Raw genomic sequence first — 19562 nt, 5'->3', positions numbered from 1 at the left:
GCACCATCTCAGCCGAGCTGAGAGTTCATCCTCTCTTTCGGGGACCCACTCACCTCAGGAACCAGATTCTTGGCCACAGTCAGAAACGTCAGTTTCTGCAAAGGGTGGGATACTCAGCAAGAAACGGATAATTAACTCCAGTCTCTCACCCTTGGCCCCATTTCCAAAGGAACCCTCTTTCATTGCTGTTTAAGTACTTCTCCACACTCTGCTACCTGCTAATTTGAGTGGAAATTGCTTTCGACATGTGTGGCTCAGGGTGAGAGAACAGAGAAAGCCGAACTAATTCTAATTAGCAGAGACTGTGGCCAGAGGGGAGAAATTGGCAGAAATGGGGCGCGTTGGCCATCGGTAGGCATGAGGACGTCAGAATGATTTCTATAAACACCAGATTTTGTCTAAGACCCAGAGCCGTAAATGACAACTGGCTAGTGAAACCCCTCAGCAGGGTCCAGCATCAAACAAAGGCAGGCACTGCTTTACCAGCTGTGTGACCCTGGGCATGTGATTCAACCTCTGTTTCCTTACCTGTAAAATGAGGGCAATAACTATCTCAGAGAGACTGTGTGAAGTTTCCAGCCGAGCGTCTGGTATACAGTGGACATTAAAGATGTCAATCCCCTCCCCCGACCCATGCCATCGGCATAATGCATAAAAGAAAACAGCAGCATTCTCCCACTGCTTTTCCTGGGGCTGGTCCTGCTCAGCTGAGCTTCCCAAGAGAAGGAGCCAGTAAATCTCACGCGCATCTTGATTTGTGGCCACTAAGAATTATTCCATACTGTGCTGACCATTTTTTAGAAACTGCCATCAGCCCTGGATAGCAGACCACGACTGTGGCCTAATCTGGGGCGGGGGGTTGGCTGTTGTGCTGCCTGTCACGCCCCGTTACCACTGGGCTCTCCTGGGCATGGACCCCAGCTTTCGGGGTGGGGGGGAGGTCATGGCATGTCCACGGAAGGCTCCAAGCACCTGGGAATCGAGTCCCACCAAACCCAGCACGCTTTGCTGCAGCAGCTCTTACCGATGGGAAGAGAGCAGCATGATTACCACAGGGCGCTCAGTGTTTCCCCTTCCCTGGCTCACGCCCTTCCCTCCGGATGCCCCTATCCTGCCTGGGGAGTCTCTGGGGCTCTTGTGGTAGAAAGAGGGAGCAGAGAAGGAAAAAAGCAACCAGAACCAGTGCACAATGGTGATGAGAAAGCCAAGTGATGTTTTAAGGAAAACCATGAACTAGGTTTCCCTCGCGGTGTTGGAGAAAACAAATACAAAGCAAAGTGAATCTCTTAGAAATTGCTTTGGGCTGTTTTCTTCTGATCTCAGACCTGCTCTGAGACTGGAGCATAGGGGACTCAGCTCCCATAAGTCACATTCAGACAGTGCTTGCTGGGGTGTCCGTCTACCTCAGCACGTCGTACAGGAGAGAGCCATACACCTGGCTAGCTGACTTAAGCGATCTGTGTGGTCCAACCCCCAGCCATGCTGAAATTTCTTTTATAGCACAGAGGGTGAGCTCCAGAAAGAGCCCTGTCCTACAGGCAAAACCCACCACTGATGTTTATTGAGCACTAACTGTGTACCCTCTGCTAAGCACCCCAGATGCATTGCTGTTGTGACCTTCCCCATTTTCCAGGTGAGCAAACTGAGGTAGCCTGAGACAGAGACTTCACCCAGGCCACACAGACAGTAGTGGTAGACTGGGATACAAAACCCAAGCCCCAGTGTTTAGCCATAATGCTCCAGTGGTCAGAGGCCCCATGGCCCCTGGGGCGGATGAGCCCTTGCAGGTGAAAACACATGGTGAGCTACCCGGCCCCCCCGCTCCCCGGGGCACAGGGGATCTCCTTCACCCCTGATGGGGAGCAACCAGCCTCCATGCTTCATGGCACTTCACAGCCTGCTTCATGGCACACAGCCGGGCTTGTTAGGAAGTCCCTCTAAATACTGAAAGTTAAAAAAGTTTGTCCTCCAAACGGCGGCTTCTGACACAAATCATGAACTGTCCTTGGCTCGGCCATGTATTCTGCTATCTAATATCCTCCTCCTGGGTTGAGGATTATTCTCTCCAGATTACAGATGAAAACAGGGATGTCCAGAGGAGCAAAGAGCTTGCCTCCCTGCACATACCGAGCACATACTGGAGGCAGGTTTTGAACGCAGACCTGAGTCGACAATCTGTATTCATAACCAGTTCCCCAAACCAGATTCTTGTAAAGTTTAAACACTGCTTTTCAGGGGTTACTGGGTGGCTCTGTCGGTTAAGAATCCGACTTCTGCTCAGGTCATGATCTCTTGGTCTGTGAGTTCGAGCCCCGCATCGGGCTCTGTGCTGACAGCTGAGAGGCTGGAGCCTGCTTCAGATTCTGTGACTCCCTCTCTCTCTGCCCCTCCCCTGCTCGCACTCTGTCTCTGTCTTTCTCAAAAACAAATAAAACGTTAAAACTTTTTTTTTTTTTTTAAACCCTGCTTTTCAGTAAAGGTCAGGTACAGATCCAGGCCCACATGTGCTGGACCCCACCCCAGGTGGCCTCGGTCCCCGTCCCGGCCCCTCCTGACTTGCTAACCTGGAAAGACCTCTTGCCCTGTCTGGCTCCTGGCTCAGACCTTTCAGGGGGGATGGAACCTCTTGCCCTGCTTGCCCTTTTCCACAGGGTGGCCAGGAGGCTCCTGAGAGGCAGGGGTGCCTCAACATGCATTGTGCCTCCTTCATCACTTGTGTCTGTGGGGGATGAATGAGATTTAGAGGAGATACTGTGGCTGGAGGGCACCTGCCAAATCTGTCAGAGGGGGAGAGCTGGGGTGGCTCTGAGGCTTACAAGGAGCAGAGCCAACACTGCCCATGAAGCCCCTGATTTCCCAGGAGCTTCGGTGAAGAGGCCCCATCCTATCCCCCATCTCCCCCCCACCCCTCCACCCCCCACTCCCCACCCCCCGCCCCCGTCCCCGGCAGTCAGTGGAGCAGAGAAGCAGGGGACTCACCAGGGTGGGTAGGATGCCATGTTTGATCCCTGTGTTGTGCGTTCCGGACCCAATGACGCCCCCTGCAGTCACGTCTGACACGGCTCCCAGGCTGGGCTCAACAGGAGGGGCAAAAGGGACACAAGGGACCAGTCAGGCTCCCCTGAGACAATTCCCACCCCCTCCACTGGGTTGCCGTGCGACGCTCCTCAGAGCAGAAGAATAGATGCATCTCTTGCCCGGGTTCTCGCTCCGAATGTACCATGACTTAGCTTGTCTGACTTCTTGGCCTTTCTCTTCTCTGAGCCTCAGTTTTCTCATCACAGTGACCTATTAGAGAAACTGGTAGGGGCGTGGCTCACTCAGCTCTGCCTGCCTGGCTCTGGGGTTTCCACAGCATAGAACATCCCCTTCCTCTGTCCCCCATCTGCCAACAAGATCTTCACCAACCAAAGGCCCAAATGCACCTGCTAACACCTCTCTAGACCCAGACTGTCAAGGCCTGCGAAGTCCCTGAGGGAGTGAGCTGGTTCAAACAGCTCACACAGCTGTCCCAGGAAGGTGTGAGCATCCCTGAGCCGTCAGGAAAGGAGGGGGAGGAGACTGTATCACCTCCAGGCTCAGAAACTGTCAGTGGTGGGGGGATGGGGGGGCGTCTGGGTGGCTCAGTCAGTTAAAGCCTCTGGACTCTTGATTTCAGCTCAGGTCATGAGTTCGAGCCCCACTTTGGGCTCTGTGCTGACAGTGCAGAACCTGCTTGGGATTCTGTCTCTCTCTCTCTCTGCCCCTCCCCTGCTCGCTCGCTCTCTCTCTCTTTCAACAATAAATAAACATTAAAAAAGAAAGAAAGACGGGGCACCCGGGTGGCTCAGTCGGTTGAGTGTCCGACTTCAGCTCAGGTCATGATCTCGCGGTCCATGAGTTCGAGCCCCGCGTCGGGCTCTGTGCTGATAACTCAGAGCCTGGAGCCTGCTTCGGATTCTGTGTCTCCCTCTCTCTGTGCCAGTCCCCTGCTCGTTCTCTATCTCTCTCTCTCTCAAAAATAAATAAAACATTTTTTAAAAAATTAAAGAAAGAAAGAAACAAAGAAACAAAGAAAGAGAGAAACAAAGAAACAAAGAAAGAAAAGAGTCAGGGGCTCCTCGGGGCCCCCATGATAAACCCACATCTCTCAGCCCAGACTTCTGGGCCTTGGAAGGAATAATACCAGAACTGTGCATGCACAGGAAGGACCAGGGTCCTGAAGGGGAGCAGGACCGCTCTGGAGACCTGTGCTCTGGGGGCAGGAATTAGAAAGATGTGCCCAGATCTCGGGGTGAAGGAAAAAGAGTGGCTCAGGAGTTCAAAACTCTTACTTCTTAAGAGTGTTCTCTGAGACATCCCAGCCCTAGCTTAAAGGAGAAGGCAACTGATGTTTACTGAGGGCCCCCTGGGTGCCCAGGCAATGGGTGCGTTGTATGCTGCACGATATATCTTCACAATAGCCCAGCCCCCCTCAGTTATACTGAAGACCTGGCTCTGCAAGGTAAAGCAATGTACCCACCCTCTCGCAGACACAAAATGGGAGGCTGAGGATTTGACACGCCCTGGCTCTCAGCACAGACCTGGGGCCCCTGAGGCAGGCTGGGCCCTGCCTCCCAAAGACGCTGGAGGACACCTGCTGTTAATGATTAGAAAGTCTAGTCTCAGACCTTCCTGTGGATGAGACCTGGGGGCTGTCCTGGCAGAACGGGAAAAGGACAAACAAAACAAAACAAAACAAAACACAAAAAAACCCTTTCCAGCCTACCCGTACCCACCCACCTCCACCACCTTTGTGTCTAGTCTTGTCTCTTTGTCCACATTAGTTGGGTTACTTCTGAAAATACCAGAATCTTAAAGAGGACCATAGAATCCTGCCCTAGGGACATCTTCCAACGTGTGGAAAGGCATAGCTCAAAGATGTTCATCACAGCATTAGGTAGACCAGTGAAAAACTGAGAACAATGCCCAGCAAGGGGGTGGTTAATCGAATTGCAACGTGTCTTCTCTTCCCCATGAACTTTACCGGACAAAAAAGCAGTTCGGAAACAGGCTCGTGACCCCTGTGTTAAGAGAAATAAACTGGATAAAAGTGAGGCCCTCAGGGAGAAGGGTCAAGGAAGGAAGGATTAGACTCTGACCTCTGAGGGGCTGGAGATAACAAGCCAAGGGGAAAGGTCACCTCCAGAATCTGTGGAGCCAGATGACAAAGCCAGGTGAACAAGAACTGCCATTTAGTGAGCTCCTTATGTGGGGCATCTTTCACTCATCCAGTCCTCTGAGCACCCTGCTTTAAGACCCATTTTCTAGATGAGAACACTGAGGCCCAGACGGGTCAAGGAACTTGAAGCAAGATGTGCGCCCAGGCCACCTGCTTCTAGAGCTGGGGTCTCCACCTTGCTGCTGTCCTGCCTCCTCTGGTTCACCACACAGTGGAACGTTCCAGAGCCTTCCGGCTATGTAAGCCACTTTGCCTCAGACCCTGGTTTCTTCATCTGTAAAAGGGTTATATTCCTCATCTGTCGAGCACCCAGCGTGCAGCCTGATAGTGTGGGGCTTCCCTTCACCCCCCCCCGGCCACAGACACTCCTGAAGTTCCCACAGCACCCTTACAGCTGTCGACCTAGGCTCCCCTGAGGCATGCAGGATAGGACATCCTGACTCCTGAGTGGCAGAAGGGCCCATGTGGGCAGTACTGGAGGAGGACTGGGTCCCCAGGGAGGACAGGGACATATTATAAGCAGGGCGCAGAGATGCTTCAGAGTCCAGAAGCTAAAGCCCGTAGTTGATAGACCATGTCTCTTCCTGTGGTCCTTGTCACAGATTCTGTCCCACCATCTGCTCATAGTTTCCTGCACGCCCCCCACACTCTCCCCCTTTTGGACTTCTCTCTCTTTAAGTGCTACCTGTTTTTCTTTCTTTTTTTTTTTTTTTTAACTTTATTTATTTTGAGAGAGAGAGAGAGCAGGGGAGGGGCAGAGAGAGAGAGGGAGAGAGAGAGAATTCCAAGCAGGCTCTGCATTGTCAGCGCAGAGCCCGATGTGGGCCTTGAACTCACAAACTGTGAGATCATGACCTGAGCCGAAATCAAGAGTCAGACCCTTAACCGGCTGAGCCACCCAGGCGCCCCTCCCGCTCCTGCTCACAACGTTCCCTCTGCCTGAGTCCCTCCTCTCCTCTTTCTTTCTGGTTTCTTCCTGATCATCGTTTAGGACTCAGTCCAGGGGCCCCTCCTACAAGCTTGCTGATTCCCATCCCTCACAGCGTCCTCTGCGTCCTCTGTCTGCCGAGGCTGAACCCAGGGCCCCCTGAGAGCCCTGAAGTGTCCCAAACACCTCTCTGACATTGCACCTATCGTCCTGCATTATGCTTAACACTTTGTGTGTCTGTGTGCCCCTCGCCAGCAGCTCCTTGCAAGTGGGATCTGGGTTTTATTCATCTTTGCCTCTTCAGGGCCTGAGCAAGACCTGCACATGCTAGACGCTCCATAAATGTTTGAGTTGCCATGATCTTTGGAGAAGCAGGAACAGGATGGTTTCCGGAGTAAAAGAGGTGTAGCGATGCCTCAGGGCCTGTGATAAGAGAGCTAAGGCAAACGGATCACCCCCCCCCCCCAACCCCCGCTCCAAGACAAACCACAGGCTTCCATGCGTGCAGTTTCCGGTTGCAAAGAAAGTATATCCAAAATACAGTCACCTTTTTCCAATGGTTGAAGTTCTACACTTAGACATTCAATCCTTTGGCTTTGTTTGCCACCTATTTCAATGGAAAGCCCCTGATCTTAAACCTGAGCCATCGCCGACTCCTCGTCCGGACAGAGAGAGGAGTGCAGCCACAGGGAGGTGCCCCAGGAAGTCAGCATGCCCTCCCATTCCTCCACGCTTTTTGCACATTTTTCTGTCTGGGTCCATACTGTTGTTCGTTGCAAGTTTTAAGAAAAATTTAATCCAGGGGCACCTGGGTGCCTCAGTCAGTTAAGCATCGACTCTTGGTTTGGGCTCAGGTCATGATCTCATGGTTCATCAGTTCGAGTCCTGCTTGGAGCTCTACGCTGACAGTGTGGAGCCTGCTTAGGATTCTCTCTCTCTCCCTCTCTCACTGCCCCTTCCCCGCTCGTGCTGTCTTTCTCTCAAAATAAATAAATAAACTTAAAAAAAAAAAAACAAGCAGCTCTTTCTGCCCACACATCCTGGCCCCGTGCTTTAATAAATTCACCTTTTTTGCTCTCCCCTCCCCCACCCCCCACCAAAAAAAAATTTAATCCATGGTTTTCCTGCCCCTTTACAAGACTGTTGCTTAATGCTTGGCCATCTTTGGCTTGTTTCTTTCTATTCTCATCCCTGAACTCATGGGGGATGAGGAGACAGAAACCCCCTGGGGGAGGAACAGGGGTCCAGAGGAAGAGGATGCACCCTGGGAAGTGTTTCTCCCTCTCCTGCCAGATCCTTGAGTGTCCGGCCAAGGCCAGGGCAAGGGGTGGTGGGCAGTGTTGGCCCACCAGGAATGGAAGAGCCGTTCTTACTTGGACAAGGCCAGGCCATGCTTGCCCAGCTGTGGGTGCAGGTCAGACAGGAGAATGCCGGCCTCCACAGTCACCTGCTTCTTCTCTGTGTCCACCTGCAAGAGACCAGCACAGGCTGGGATGAGCTAGGCTATCGCCCAACCTTCACCCAGCAACCACATTCCCGTGAATATGAGCACGTCTGTCCCTGCCTGTGGTCAGCTCAAGTCACCTCTTGCTGCAGGCAGCTGAAGGGGGTGTGGGCAGAGCCCTGGAGTGCTGGGGCTGTGGGAATACAGTCATCCCCCCTTATCTACAGGGGATAATACGTTCCAAGACCCCCAGTGGATGACTGAAGCCACATCTAACACTGAACTTTACATATGCCATATTTTCCCCATATGTTTACCTATGATAAAGTTCAATTTATAAATTATGCACAGTAAGAGAGTAACAACAATAACTAAAGATAATATAGAACAATTATGACAATATATTGTAAAAAACGTTACGTGAATGTGGCTTCTGTCTCTCTTAAAATATCTTTTTGTACTGTCCTCAGCCTTTTTTGTCTTGTAAGGATGTGAGATGATACAATGCCTACGTGATGATGAGATTAAGTGAGATAAAGGACTTAGGAATTGTGACCTAGGATTAGGTGACTGTTGGCCTTCTGATAATATGTCAAAAGGCAGATCATCTGCTTTCAGAGGGTGGTTGACCTCTGAAACCGCGGAAAAGAAACCACAGATAATGGGGGGACTAGTGTATTCTGTGTAACCCCTTCTTCCCACAGGGGAGAAAATAAAGAGCAGGGAAAAGAAGGGGTTCACTCAAGGTCACTGCCATAACTCCACTTACTCCCAACCCTGCCCCACCTGGACCAGAAGGTAGGATTCCTGGATGGTCGTGCATAATCACCAACTAAGGAGGGCCTTTTCCTACAAGGGCTTGATTCTACCAGATGGAGTCCCAATTCTCCACTTATTCTCACCGGGGAGGTCTTAGGCAAAGACTGAGGCCTGGAAGGGGACAGAAGTTCCCTGCCACGCACAATAAGGGTTCTAGAAGACCCCTGGCAGCCCTGGGAAGTGGGAGCAGACTCTGCTTTCCCAGGTAGGAGACTGAAGTTCAGGGACTTTAAGTTGCTCACCCAAGGTGACACAAGCATCGGTGGCACTGAAAGGAGAATTTACATCTGTGGGACTCCAAATCCCAAGCTCATTTGACTGACCCTGAGCACAGAGCTGGGCAAAATCAATTGTTGGAGCCCAATCCTCACTAATTAGCAATCAGAGTTCATTACTGCCATGACTGACATCTTGACCAGAACATTTTCTATGGGGTGGAGACTGTCAGCCTGAGCAAAGAAATAAATAATAGAGAGAAACCTAGAACTTCGGCCAGCAGGGCTGGGGGGCAGCGGGGGGTGGGGGGGCGGAGGTTATTTGGCAAAAACTACAGCTCAGGGGAGCCGGCCCTGTCAGGAGAGAAGAGGAGTCCTGCTGATGTGCAGGGTACCTGTCTGGCCTCCACTTCCTGGCAGGTGCCTGACAAGTGCTGGCCGAAATGCATGGACAGCATCCCAGCACAGCGCTGGTGTCAGACCCCTGAGTTTGTGCCCAGCTCTGCTACTGATTGGCTGTGTAACCCTAGGCAAGTCACTTGCCCTCCCTGATCTTGTTTCCCCATGTGTAAAACTAGCTAGATGTAAATCCTTCCGGTCTGGGACTGTGAGTCCACCTTTGGGGATCTGATTTGCCATTTTTGTTCTAGAGAAGCAGAGAGGAGGCACTGGCAGGAGGAAGTAGACGAACATTCTCTCTGTGGCCACAAGGAGGCGCATACAGCTGCCAAGAAGCCTGAGCGAGCCCAGGGAGGGCTCCGGGGAGGGGTGATGGTGGGCAGGTCAGAAATTGGGGTGTCACTTTGGACTCAGGGGCAGGGAGGGGATCGGGCCTGGGGGCAGAGGCTAAGGAGTTTCCGCCCAAGGTCTGGGAGGGAGGCTGAGGCTGGGGGAAGTCGAGGGCTCTGAGTACCTGCAGCACCCGGTTCATCTTGCCCATGTGGATCATGAAGCCATCGGTGCAGGCGATGTCCGAGGGTGAGTGGCCACCTCCCACCACCTTCACCCGCTTGTTCTGCTGCCTGGCCAGGGCCAGCACCTGCCGAGGCAATGCTGGAGTCAGCCGGGGGCCAGAGACCTGGCAGGGCCTGCAGGGGTGTGGGCCGCCCAGGCTGCCAAGGCCCCTGCCCGGCTGGAGGCCGCTGTGCGGTCCAGTCCGGGAAAGAGAGCCAGGGTGAAGAGCCAGGAAGTGAGCGGCACGCAGAGCGGAATCATGCTAAGGTGGGACTCCCATGCCCCTTCCCTGCTGCGGCTGGGAGCTCCTCGGTGGGCACACCCGATCACACTCTTTGCCAGCACGAAGCCTTCTGAGGGCGCCCCAGTGCCTTCAGAGTAAGGTCCCAGCTCCTCATCCTGGCCTACAGGGGCTCAGCGGCCTCCCAGACTGGAATGAAGGCTGCTGGGGTGAAAGTAGCTTCCTTTGACTTTGTAACTGTGTCTCTCCCGGGCCCAGCCCTCGTCTCTAGTGATCACGGAATGAATAAATTAATTAACAAATGCATGGTATCACTTACATGAATCCATTCCCTTTTACCCTCACATCCCTGCTCCAAAACCTCACATCTGCTACCCAGAACACTGGCCTTACTCACAGCGTGTACCACAAGGGGTTCCATGAGCAAGTGAGACTGGGAAGGGTTCTGTCCTCCCTAGCTCCTTTCTCCACCCACCGTGTACATGGCGTGTTTAAGACTACAAGCTCTACAGTAAAGAAATCTGTTTAACACCATCCTCTGTGAGCCCCCTTGGCCACACCGCCAATTTTTATTTTCACCTGACCCTACTAGCCCTCCGGGGAAATGTCAGCCTGCAGCAGCCTCAGCCTGTTAGGAATTCACAGTTGTGTGGGCCAGCACAGCTTAGAACGGCCTTGATTTATGGCCTTATCAGCATACCTCCAACATTTCCCTCAGCTCAGAGGAAAGCCAGTTGCCTCGGCATTCAAGGTCCTCTAATCCTGCCTTCCCAGCCTTGCTCTTCTGCCCTCCGCCCACTCATCCCCTCCAGGCACTTGGGTCCCCGTCTCTGCCGCTTCTGATGGCTCCCCGGGCATGTTCCTCACTTTCTCTTGCTCAGTGCTCTTCCTCTGCGTGAGAAGCTGGAGGCTTTGAATCAGACAATCCCTGTGGGACTCCTGGCTCTGATGTTTATTAATATGGGAAAACGACAAAACCTCTGGTAGCCTCAGTCTATCCATCTGTGAAATGGAGATAATAATCACCATGTCTCAGGAGAGCATGGAATTGAAGAGAGACTAGATATGCAGCACAGCGTTCTGACTTAGGGTCACTTCACGGGGACTGTATCGTCCAGACTGCTGTTCTCCGGGTGCGCCCCCACACACACGCCCGTGCACACACTCGCACACACGCGCACACAGAGTGAACTCCTCCCTCCTCGGTACCCTACTGGCGCTGGTGGAGCGGCACCTGCATCCTCTGGAGCTAGTTGCATGCATGCTTGACTGAGGTGCAAGCCTTTAAGGGTCTCTACGGTTTGGGTCTGGTCCATTCATTCATTCATTCATTCAACAATGATTTAAGTGCTTTCTGTGGCGAGGGACAGTGCCGGGTGCTGAGGATACAATGGGAAACAAGCCAAGCATGGTCGTACATCCTTATGAGAAGGAGAGCCAGAAGCATGAACATGTTCAAGTCGACAAAGTAATTGCAAGTTAGGAATATGCAATGAAGGAAAGAAACAAGGAGCTGAGACAGAGACCGCTAGGGACAGTGGTGAGGTGGTCTGGGAATCCACTGAGGAGCTGAAGTTTACCCTGAGCCCTAAAGGAGGAAAAGGAGTTAGTCATGTGAAAAGTGAAGGGATAGGCATTCTGGCAGTGGGAACAGCAAGTGCAAAGGCCCTGGGGTAGGAAAAAGTTCAGTTTGTCTTATGAACAAAGAATGAACCAAGGCCAGGTGATGCATGGCCTTGGGGAGTCAAGTTAGGCTTTTACTCCACAAATAATAGAGAGCCTGTGGGGGCTCCTGGGTGGCTCAGTTGGTTAAGCATCCAGCTTTGGCTCAGATCATGAGCTCAGGGTTCATGGGTTCGAGCCGTGCTTCAGGCCCTGTTCTGACAGCTCAGAGCCTGAAGTCTGCTTTGGATTCTGTGTGTCCCTTTCTCTCTCCCCCTCTCCCACTTGTGTTCTCCCTCTCTCTCAAAAATAAATAAATAAACATTAACCAGTGAGCCTGTGAAGGGATTTAAGCAGAGAGTAGCCCAGTCCAACTTACATTTTAAGAAAATTACTTCTGGTGAGGTGGAAAGTGCATTCAAAGGACGTGAGAATTGAGGCAGGGAGACCAGGGCCATGGCCGCCGCAGGTCATGGTGAGTGAGGAAGGGATGGCGGAGTGGGCATGGAGATTGGCAATGGTGCTGAAGAGAAGGGGATGGGTTCTGGAAGCTTCTGGGGCAAGACTTGCTGACTGCGGATAAGGGTAAAGAAAAGACAGTGACCCACTTCCTGGCTTCCCAGGCGCCCCATGCAGAGACAGGGGTAGAAGAGGGTGGAGTCGACAACACAAGAGACTCAAAGCACTGGAAATGTAGTCTGGGGCACGTAAGCCTGTGATGACCTTGAGACACACAACGAGAGAGGTCACATGTGAGTCTGCGGCCAGAGAAGAGATCTGAGCTGGAAATGAAATGCTGGCAGCCATTGGTGGCACGGGAAGGTGTAACGTGGAGCTGTAGCAGGGGAGTGGGGGCCAGGAGCCCGGAAATTTTCAGGCTTCATGGAGCTGGAGCTGTCTCCTGGCCGGCAGCTCTGAGGTGGGGGTGGGGGCAGGGCGACCCAACTTCCTGTCTGGGGCAGGGACACTCACCTCTCTGACCTCCTCCACGGACGTGGGCTGGTAGTACATTTCTGGGCAACAGCCGTAGGTCCTAGCCCAGTTTTGGAACTTGACTCCTTTGTACCCATGGACCTGCGACAGGAAAAGAGCTGGGTCATCACAGACATGTGGCCGCGCGTTGCCCCGACGGCCATCCCGGGCTCCCGCCAATGCAGGATGGGAGGCTGGGGCGGGGCGCTGAGCCAGGGGCCGGTGGGAAGATTAAACGGACGTCGGAAGCTCTGAAGCTGCGGGACTTCCTGTTTGTTCTCTCCCTTGACCCCTCATGGCCACGTGGGCAGAGCACACAGAGGACGCTGTCCATTCTTAGCAGAAACGATGGGGCTGGGGGGTGGAGCCCGAAAAAGCAGGACTCAGGGCCCCTGCCCCTCCCCCCACTCCCTCCCGGGCACCTCTCTGAGGGACCCGGCAGAAGGCGTACTCCGGTCCAGCAGGGACACTGGGGAAGGGGTTGCGCGAGTGGGCCTGGTGGCCCAAGAAGGACTTGGAGCTGGCCTTCAGCTCTCCTATGAGGCTTCTCCCACCAAGAAGGGCCAAGTCTGGGGGACTCCACTGCAGCCTTTCTGGCCTCTAAACCAAAGCAGGGAGCTCTGGGGATAAGACTCCCACATGTTGGATATGAGCTGTGTCCCGAGCACTGTACAAGATCCGTACACGTGGTACCTTATTTAGACCTTACAATAATGCCACAAAATCGGTAATACTACTCCTATTTTCAGGAGCAGAAACTGAAGCCCAGAGAGGTGAGGTAACTTCCCCAAACACACACAGCAATCAAATGAAGACACTAGAGTCCGACCCAGGCCTCCGTCTCTTCCATGCTTTCCACAAGACCCCAGTGCCGCCCCTAGAGCCTCAAGTCCAATGCAAGAGGGTCCCCATGGCCTCCCCCAGGCCCTAGACTTGACCTAATTCTGTCCTCCCACGTCTGGCCCGTGGGCCCAGCCTGAATGCAGCCCTGCTGGGCTGACAGGCTGTGCCGTGCGATCCTACCATGGCTCCGGCGGTGGGTCGGTGGCCTTGGCAGACTGAGGCTCCCTCCGGGAACAGAGCACGGGGCAGCAGCGTGCAGAGGCAAGGTGGGGCGATGGTCCGGAGCGGAAAGCACAGCGGCCTCCGAGCACAGGGCTGACTCTGTATCTACTGCATACCGAGGGGCTTCGGCGGCAAAGGTGGGTAAACAGTGTTGCGACAAGCTCCACCCGGACAGATAGCCAGATAGCAGCGCAGGCCCTGCCCCCTGCCCCCTGCCCCAGGGGCCCTTCTCAGGCAGCGAGGTGGAAGAGAGGAGTTTAAGAGGCAGCTGTTCTGTCCCTGGACGCTGCTTGAGCTCTGACCCCAGCTCTGGGCATTCTGGACCCAAAGGACCCTACAGCTTCCAAACTGGATCCTTAATTCCATAGGTCAGCAGAGGCTGTGACGTGGAGGGTCTGTGGGGGTCTTCATGCAGGGGCTGCCTTGGTGTCCCCTTGGAGGAGGACACACATGGCACCCCAGGGCAGGTGCAGTCAGGATCTGTGTTAGCTCATCTGTCCGACTTGGGGGATGAATACACCGAGCCCCCCATCGCTACAGAGACAGGACAGGAGGCTGGTGGCTGTAGCACCGGGTGGGGAAGGGAGATGAGGGACCCTCTGCTCAGGCACTCTTCCAGCAGAGGCCTTTCCCAGGCTTTATGGGTTCCTCCTCCAGGCTCTGCCTGTTAACCTCTGGGAACCTCATTTTCCTCCCCAATAAAGTTGGGGCACTTTTGCCGAATTCTCTGCGTCGATATAAAGGTAAGAACAGATCTATGAGGAGCATGGGACCCAACGGGAGCTTGAGATGACAGCAAGCTCTTGCATCTGCCCCGGCCATGAGATTGCTGGTGGCAGGATTCTCCGGACACGCCAGCCCGAGCTGGTGCCTGGCATGGAGCCAGCGCCCCAAGAGCATTTGTGCAACAAACAATCCTGGCCTGTCAGATCTCTCCAAGCCAAGGGCTGGTGTCTGGTGTGAAAGCAGGGGAGGAGGAAAGGGCAGGCTGAAGGAGCAGAGCTGGGGTCAGAGATGCGCCCAAAAAGTCCTAGCAAGGGGGAGGGTCAGAGGCACACCCGTATCCCCCGGAGCAGGATTTCCGCCAAGCTACGGAGTGCGTGTGCGTGCGTGCGTGTGTGTGTGTGTGTGTATGATTGTACCCCCACCCCAGATGCAAATGTACAAGTATGAGGTAGGGGTGCAGCGTGTGCTCTTTACAGGGAAAGCCTGGCTCAGGAGGTACCCCTGTATACGGTGACTCGGCAGCTCAGTCATGGAGAGGGGAGTCCCAGGGCCACAGACCTGATCCTTTGGGGAAGGGCTGTGTTATAGGCTGAACTGTGTTCCTCCCAAATTCCTATGTTGAAGCCTTAGCCCCCAGCACCTCAGGATGTGACTGTATTTGGAGAGAGGGCCTTTAAAGAGGTCATGAAGCTAAAGTGAGGTTGTCAGGATGGGCCCTGATCTAATATGACCGGTGTCCTAATAAGAGGAGCACACAGAGGAGAGGCCATGAGAAAACTCTGGAAAAGGCAGCCGTCTGCAAGCCAAGGAGAGAAGCCTCAGGAGAAGCCACCCCTGCCGACAACTGCTTGATCTCAGGCTTCCAGCCTCCAGAACTGGGAGAAAATAAATCTCCGCTGTTGAAGCCACTCAGTCTGTGGTAGTTTGTTAGGGCGGCCTGAGAAAATTAATGCCTGGTGTCTACAAGCTCCTGAGGCTGAGATCTCCACGGGGGCCTTCGCGCGAGAGAAGAGCGAGGCCTGGCTCTTGCCTCTGAGCCCGGTTCACTTGGGCTGTCCCTGATGGGAGACGCAGGTCCTGTGCCCTCCGATGCTGCCGGCTCCACTGTCTGAGAGGAGGGAGCCTGGGGGGACCTCCCCATAGGGTCTCAGACTCCCTGGCTGGGAAGGGCAGGGCTTGGTGAGGGAGAGAGTGGTTGGAGGCCTTGGGGCTGAGGGGTGGAGAAAGCACCTGGTTGGCCACTGTCCCAAAGCCCTGGAAGGAGGCCCATGGCAGGGAGGGGAGGTGAGCATGGAGGTTCACCCCAAATAAATAACTTGTTTCCCACTTACCCACAGTCAGACCCAAGGTCTCTCCTTTTGGAGAACGCATTCTATGCTGAGACCTCCTGGAAGCCAGGCGCTGCGGGGTGTGGGTGGGCCTGGGCTGTGCCCTGGAACTGCCCGAGGGGCTCCCTTCCCTCCTCTGTTGGAAGATTTCCCAGCCTAGAATCACGCACCATTTTCTCTTTGCCTCTTGCTACTGCCCTTGAATGGAACGCTTTCTCCCCTATCCCCGCCAAGCCAGTCACATCAATTTTGCCAATTGCCTTTATGGAGAAACAGAAAATGACATGAGAGAAATATAAACATCAGCAAAAAGTATCAGTTAATTTAATGTGCAATGCCACCATCCCGTGATTAAGGTGGATGGGTTTATTGCTTATTCTTTCTTGCGTGAAGGACTCAGCTGGTTCAGTAATTGCTGAGTCTTAATTTTTTCTAACGTTTGTGGACAAGGGAAATTAATGCTGCTGTTTCAGTGGTCATTGAAGCTTTTTTGACCTTTTCCCCTCCCGTACTTGATAATCAGTCAGAGTGAGGTCCTTAATATACAACTTACATGTGGTAACTTAACACTTCTTTGAAATAGTGTGAATATCTGGGAGAGTGTTTAATGACTTCTGATCTGCAGATATTACTTTCTTGTGCTACTAATTCAAGTTCACTCAATACACACGGCAAAGAAGGATGACACAGTCTAAAACGCCCCCTGCTTCTCAGAGTTGAATCCAGGATAATTGATGGAGACAAAGACCAAATATCCATCTCCTCAATCTATTCAAATGGCAAAAAAGATGACAATTTGGCGGCTTCTCTGGAACTTTCTTACTTTGAGTTACATAAGCCAAGAATTGTTTCTGTCTTTGAAATTCTGACACAAGCCAGTCACACCGACTCTCCCATGCTGATACATTCTGCCCCATTCTGGGGGGTTTGGCATGAATATCATGGAAAACAGTGACGAAGTGCCTAAGAAACACAAGGTAGGTCTTAGCCAAGGTCTTTAAGCTAGGAAGTCATTTTTTAATTGATTAAAAATGAGTTTACAGGGGGCACTTGGGTGGCTTAGTTGGTTAAGCATCTGACTCCTGATCTCAGCTCAGGTCTTGATCTCAGGGTCATGGGTTAAAGCCCTGCATTGGGCTCTATGCTGGGCATGAAGCCTACTTAAAAAAAATATAAATAAATAAATAAATAAATAAATAAATAAATAAATAAAATAGAATGAGTTTATGACCCATGGGAGAAAATATCTGTAAATCATATATCTTACAAGGGATTAATATCCACAATATATAAAGAAGTCATGCAACTCAACATGAAAGCAAATATTAATTAAAAATGGGCAAAGAAGGGGTGCCTGGCTGGCTTAGTTGGTTAAGCATCCGACTTTGGCTCAGGTCATGATCTCGCAGCTAGTGAGTAGTTAGAGCCCCACAGCAGGCTCTCTGCTGTCAGCACAGAGCCTGCTTCAGATCTTCTGTCCTCTCCTCTCTCTGCCCCTCCCCCAGTTACACACTCTCTCAAAAATAAATAAAATTAAAAAAAAAAAAAAAAGAAACCTTCTGCATTGCCGATGGGAATGCTGTTTCGTGTTTGGTGCAGCCACTGTGGAAAACAGTATGGTGGAGCCTCAAAAAATTAAACACAGAAGGACCACATGATCCAGTAATTCTACCTCTGGGTATATACTCAGAAGAACAGAAAGCAGAGACTCGAAGGGATATCTGTACACCATGTTCATGGCAGCATTTATCCACAGTAGCCAAAAAGGTAGAAGCAATCAAGTGTCAACCAACAGATGAACGGATACACAAAATGTGGCATCTCCACAGACTGGAATATTGCTCAGCCTTAAAAAGGAAGGGATATCTGACTCATGCTACAACATACACGCGCCTGGAGGATCTTCTACTGAGTGAAATAAGCCAGTCACAAAAAGACAAATACTGTATGATTCCACTTATATGAATTAGCTAGAGTAGTCAAACTCATAGAGACCCAAAGTAATGGGTTGCCATGGGTTGGGGAGAGGGAGAAGTAGGGGTTCGTGTTTAATGGGTAGGGTCTCAGTTTGGGACAATGAAAAAGATCTGGAGGTGAGTGGAGGTGAGGGTGGCAAACAGAGTGAGTGTATTTAATGTCACCGAACTGTGTACTTGAAAGTAGTTAAAATGGCAAATTTTAATGTATATTTTACCACAGTGAAAGTGAAAAAAAAAGTGAGCTCACGGGAGTATAAATGTCATTGATATTCTTTCAAAAGTAGGTACCAGACTCAAAACCCTTATATGTACATATGACAAAATGTACTTAAGTAAACCAACAAAGTGATCCCACTCATACCTCATAAATACCAAAGCTGGAAGCCTCCACGGTAACTGTAAATCCTTCAGCTGTGTTATTAAAAAAAGTATTGCATTTCTATTTTACGCAGCAGACACCCACTGAATGCTAACAAAGATTCATGGATGACTAGAACTGGGAGGGCTTCTCCTTCTGAATTTAGTTCTATTAGCAGATATTCCAGGAGTCTTGAAGAAGAGTCCCCTTCCTTCTTCCTCCCTCCCTCCCTTCCTCCCTCCCTCCCTGCCTTCCTGTCTCTTTTATAGGTTCCACACCCAACATGGGGCTTGAACTCATGACCCTGAGATCAACAGTCACATGCTCTGAGCCAGCCAGGCACCCCCAGTCTTATTCCATCAAGTCTTGGCATGGTGATAACAGTCATGCAATTGGCCATCCATGTCACCCAGTAGGGCATCAAAGTCAAGAATCTGAAATCCACTCATTTATCCATCCATTCATCTGTGCTTCCATTCTGTGATTCACTCAGCAAACATCGAATGGGCATCTACAAAATGCCAGGCATCTGCTGGGTTAGGATCAAGGATGAGCACCTAGCTAGGTAGTTGCCCATCCTAAAGGCCTTACAGTCTCATGGGGCAGACAGTTCACAACTGGGTGCAGTAGCCAACACTTGGGAGAAACTTCTACAACTGCTAAGAAAATATTTTATCATTTGTTGCCAGATGGGATTCCTTTGAATCGTGAGGCATGGTATTTCCCACCCAACTCCTGTTGCATAAACCTTTGAGGTTCTGACCTAGATATTCTAGCAATCTGTCTGTTTTGTATTTGTGCTTATGGTAATGTTGATGTGAACAACATGCAGACTGGCTTAGAGTTACTTCAAGGCCTAACACCAGGGGTTCATTGGACCCCAAGAGAGACAGAAATAGTTTTTTGTCCCATCTGTTCTAACAGACTCAGAAGACATTTCTCCTGGGAACCTTGGATACTGCTAGTTGACAGCCACTAAGGGTGAGGACAGAATTTGTGAGCGACCATAATCCCCTCTGGAGAGAGCTCCGTCACCCCACTGATACGCGGGTCTAACAGAGAATATGGGGTCTGCTGTGCCTCTTTTTGAGAAGGCTAGTTCCCTTAGCAGAGGTCAATACATTTGTTATTTAAGTCCTTTGCAGTCATGAAATGAAAGTAACATTGTATAATTAAAAGAACTTGAACACACTCCCAGCAAGTTGTACTTAAACCGGCATCTGAAAAATCTGTCTTAATGAGGTCAGTCCCCTTTGCTGCCAGAGCTACAAGGAGCTGATTGATGCGTGGGCCAAAGCTCTCCAAGGCAGTGGGGAAACACATGTTTCTAGTGTTTTCGTGAATAAACTGAAGACTCTTCCAGTCTAGGGTCCTTTATGACCCTCTATCTTGCATGACTGGTTATATTTTTGTTGCAAATCTATGGACCTGAGTCATTTGACCCTTAGTTGAGATTGAACATACTGTTTTAGTAACATATCTGGCTTACATGGTCATTTCCCCAGGTCACGAATTTGCCATTTATTTTATTATTAAAAAAAAAAAAATTAATGTTTATTTATCCATTCTTGAGAGAGAGCACAAGCAGGGGAGGGGCAGAGAGAGAGAGGGAGACACAGAATCACAAGCAGGTTCCAGGCTCTGAGCCGGCACAGGGCTTGAATCCACGAA

At 51.6% G+C, this 19562-nt stretch overlaps 1 protein-coding gene across 1 annotated transcript in view; it reads right to left on the bottom strand.

The window, feature by feature from the left end:
* The window catches only part of LOC109262342 (L-gulonolactone oxidase), a 34974-nt gene extending 21151 nt beyond the window's left edge, over positions 1–13823 (bottom strand). The window contains exons 1-5 of the mRNA XM_019440849.2: positions 13459–13823; positions 12436–12537; positions 9520–9645; positions 7502–7596; positions 2980–3070 (exon numbers count right to left, since the gene is read on the bottom strand). Of these exons, the coding sequence (XP_019296394.2) occupies positions 2980–3070; positions 7502–7596; positions 9520–9645; positions 12436–12537; positions 13459–13461 (417 nt within the window). The 5' untranslated portion in view covers positions 13462–13823. The remainder of the gene's footprint in view (positions 1–2979; positions 3071–7501; positions 7597–9519; positions 9646–12435; positions 12538–13458) is intronic.
* Between the last annotated feature and the right edge of the window lie 5739 nt (positions 13824–19562).

Source organism: Panthera pardus, unplaced genomic scaffold (genome assembly GCF_024362965.1).
Source record: "Panthera pardus isolate Hobbes unplaced genomic scaffold, ASM2436296v1 HiC_scaffold_13, whole genome shotgun sequence".
In the NCBI taxonomy this organism is placed as follows: Eukaryota; Metazoa; Chordata; class Mammalia; order Carnivora; family Felidae; genus Panthera; species Panthera pardus.
The sequence above is the reverse complement of the archived record's forward strand: the minus strand, read 5'-3'. Positions and strand labels throughout refer to the sequence as shown.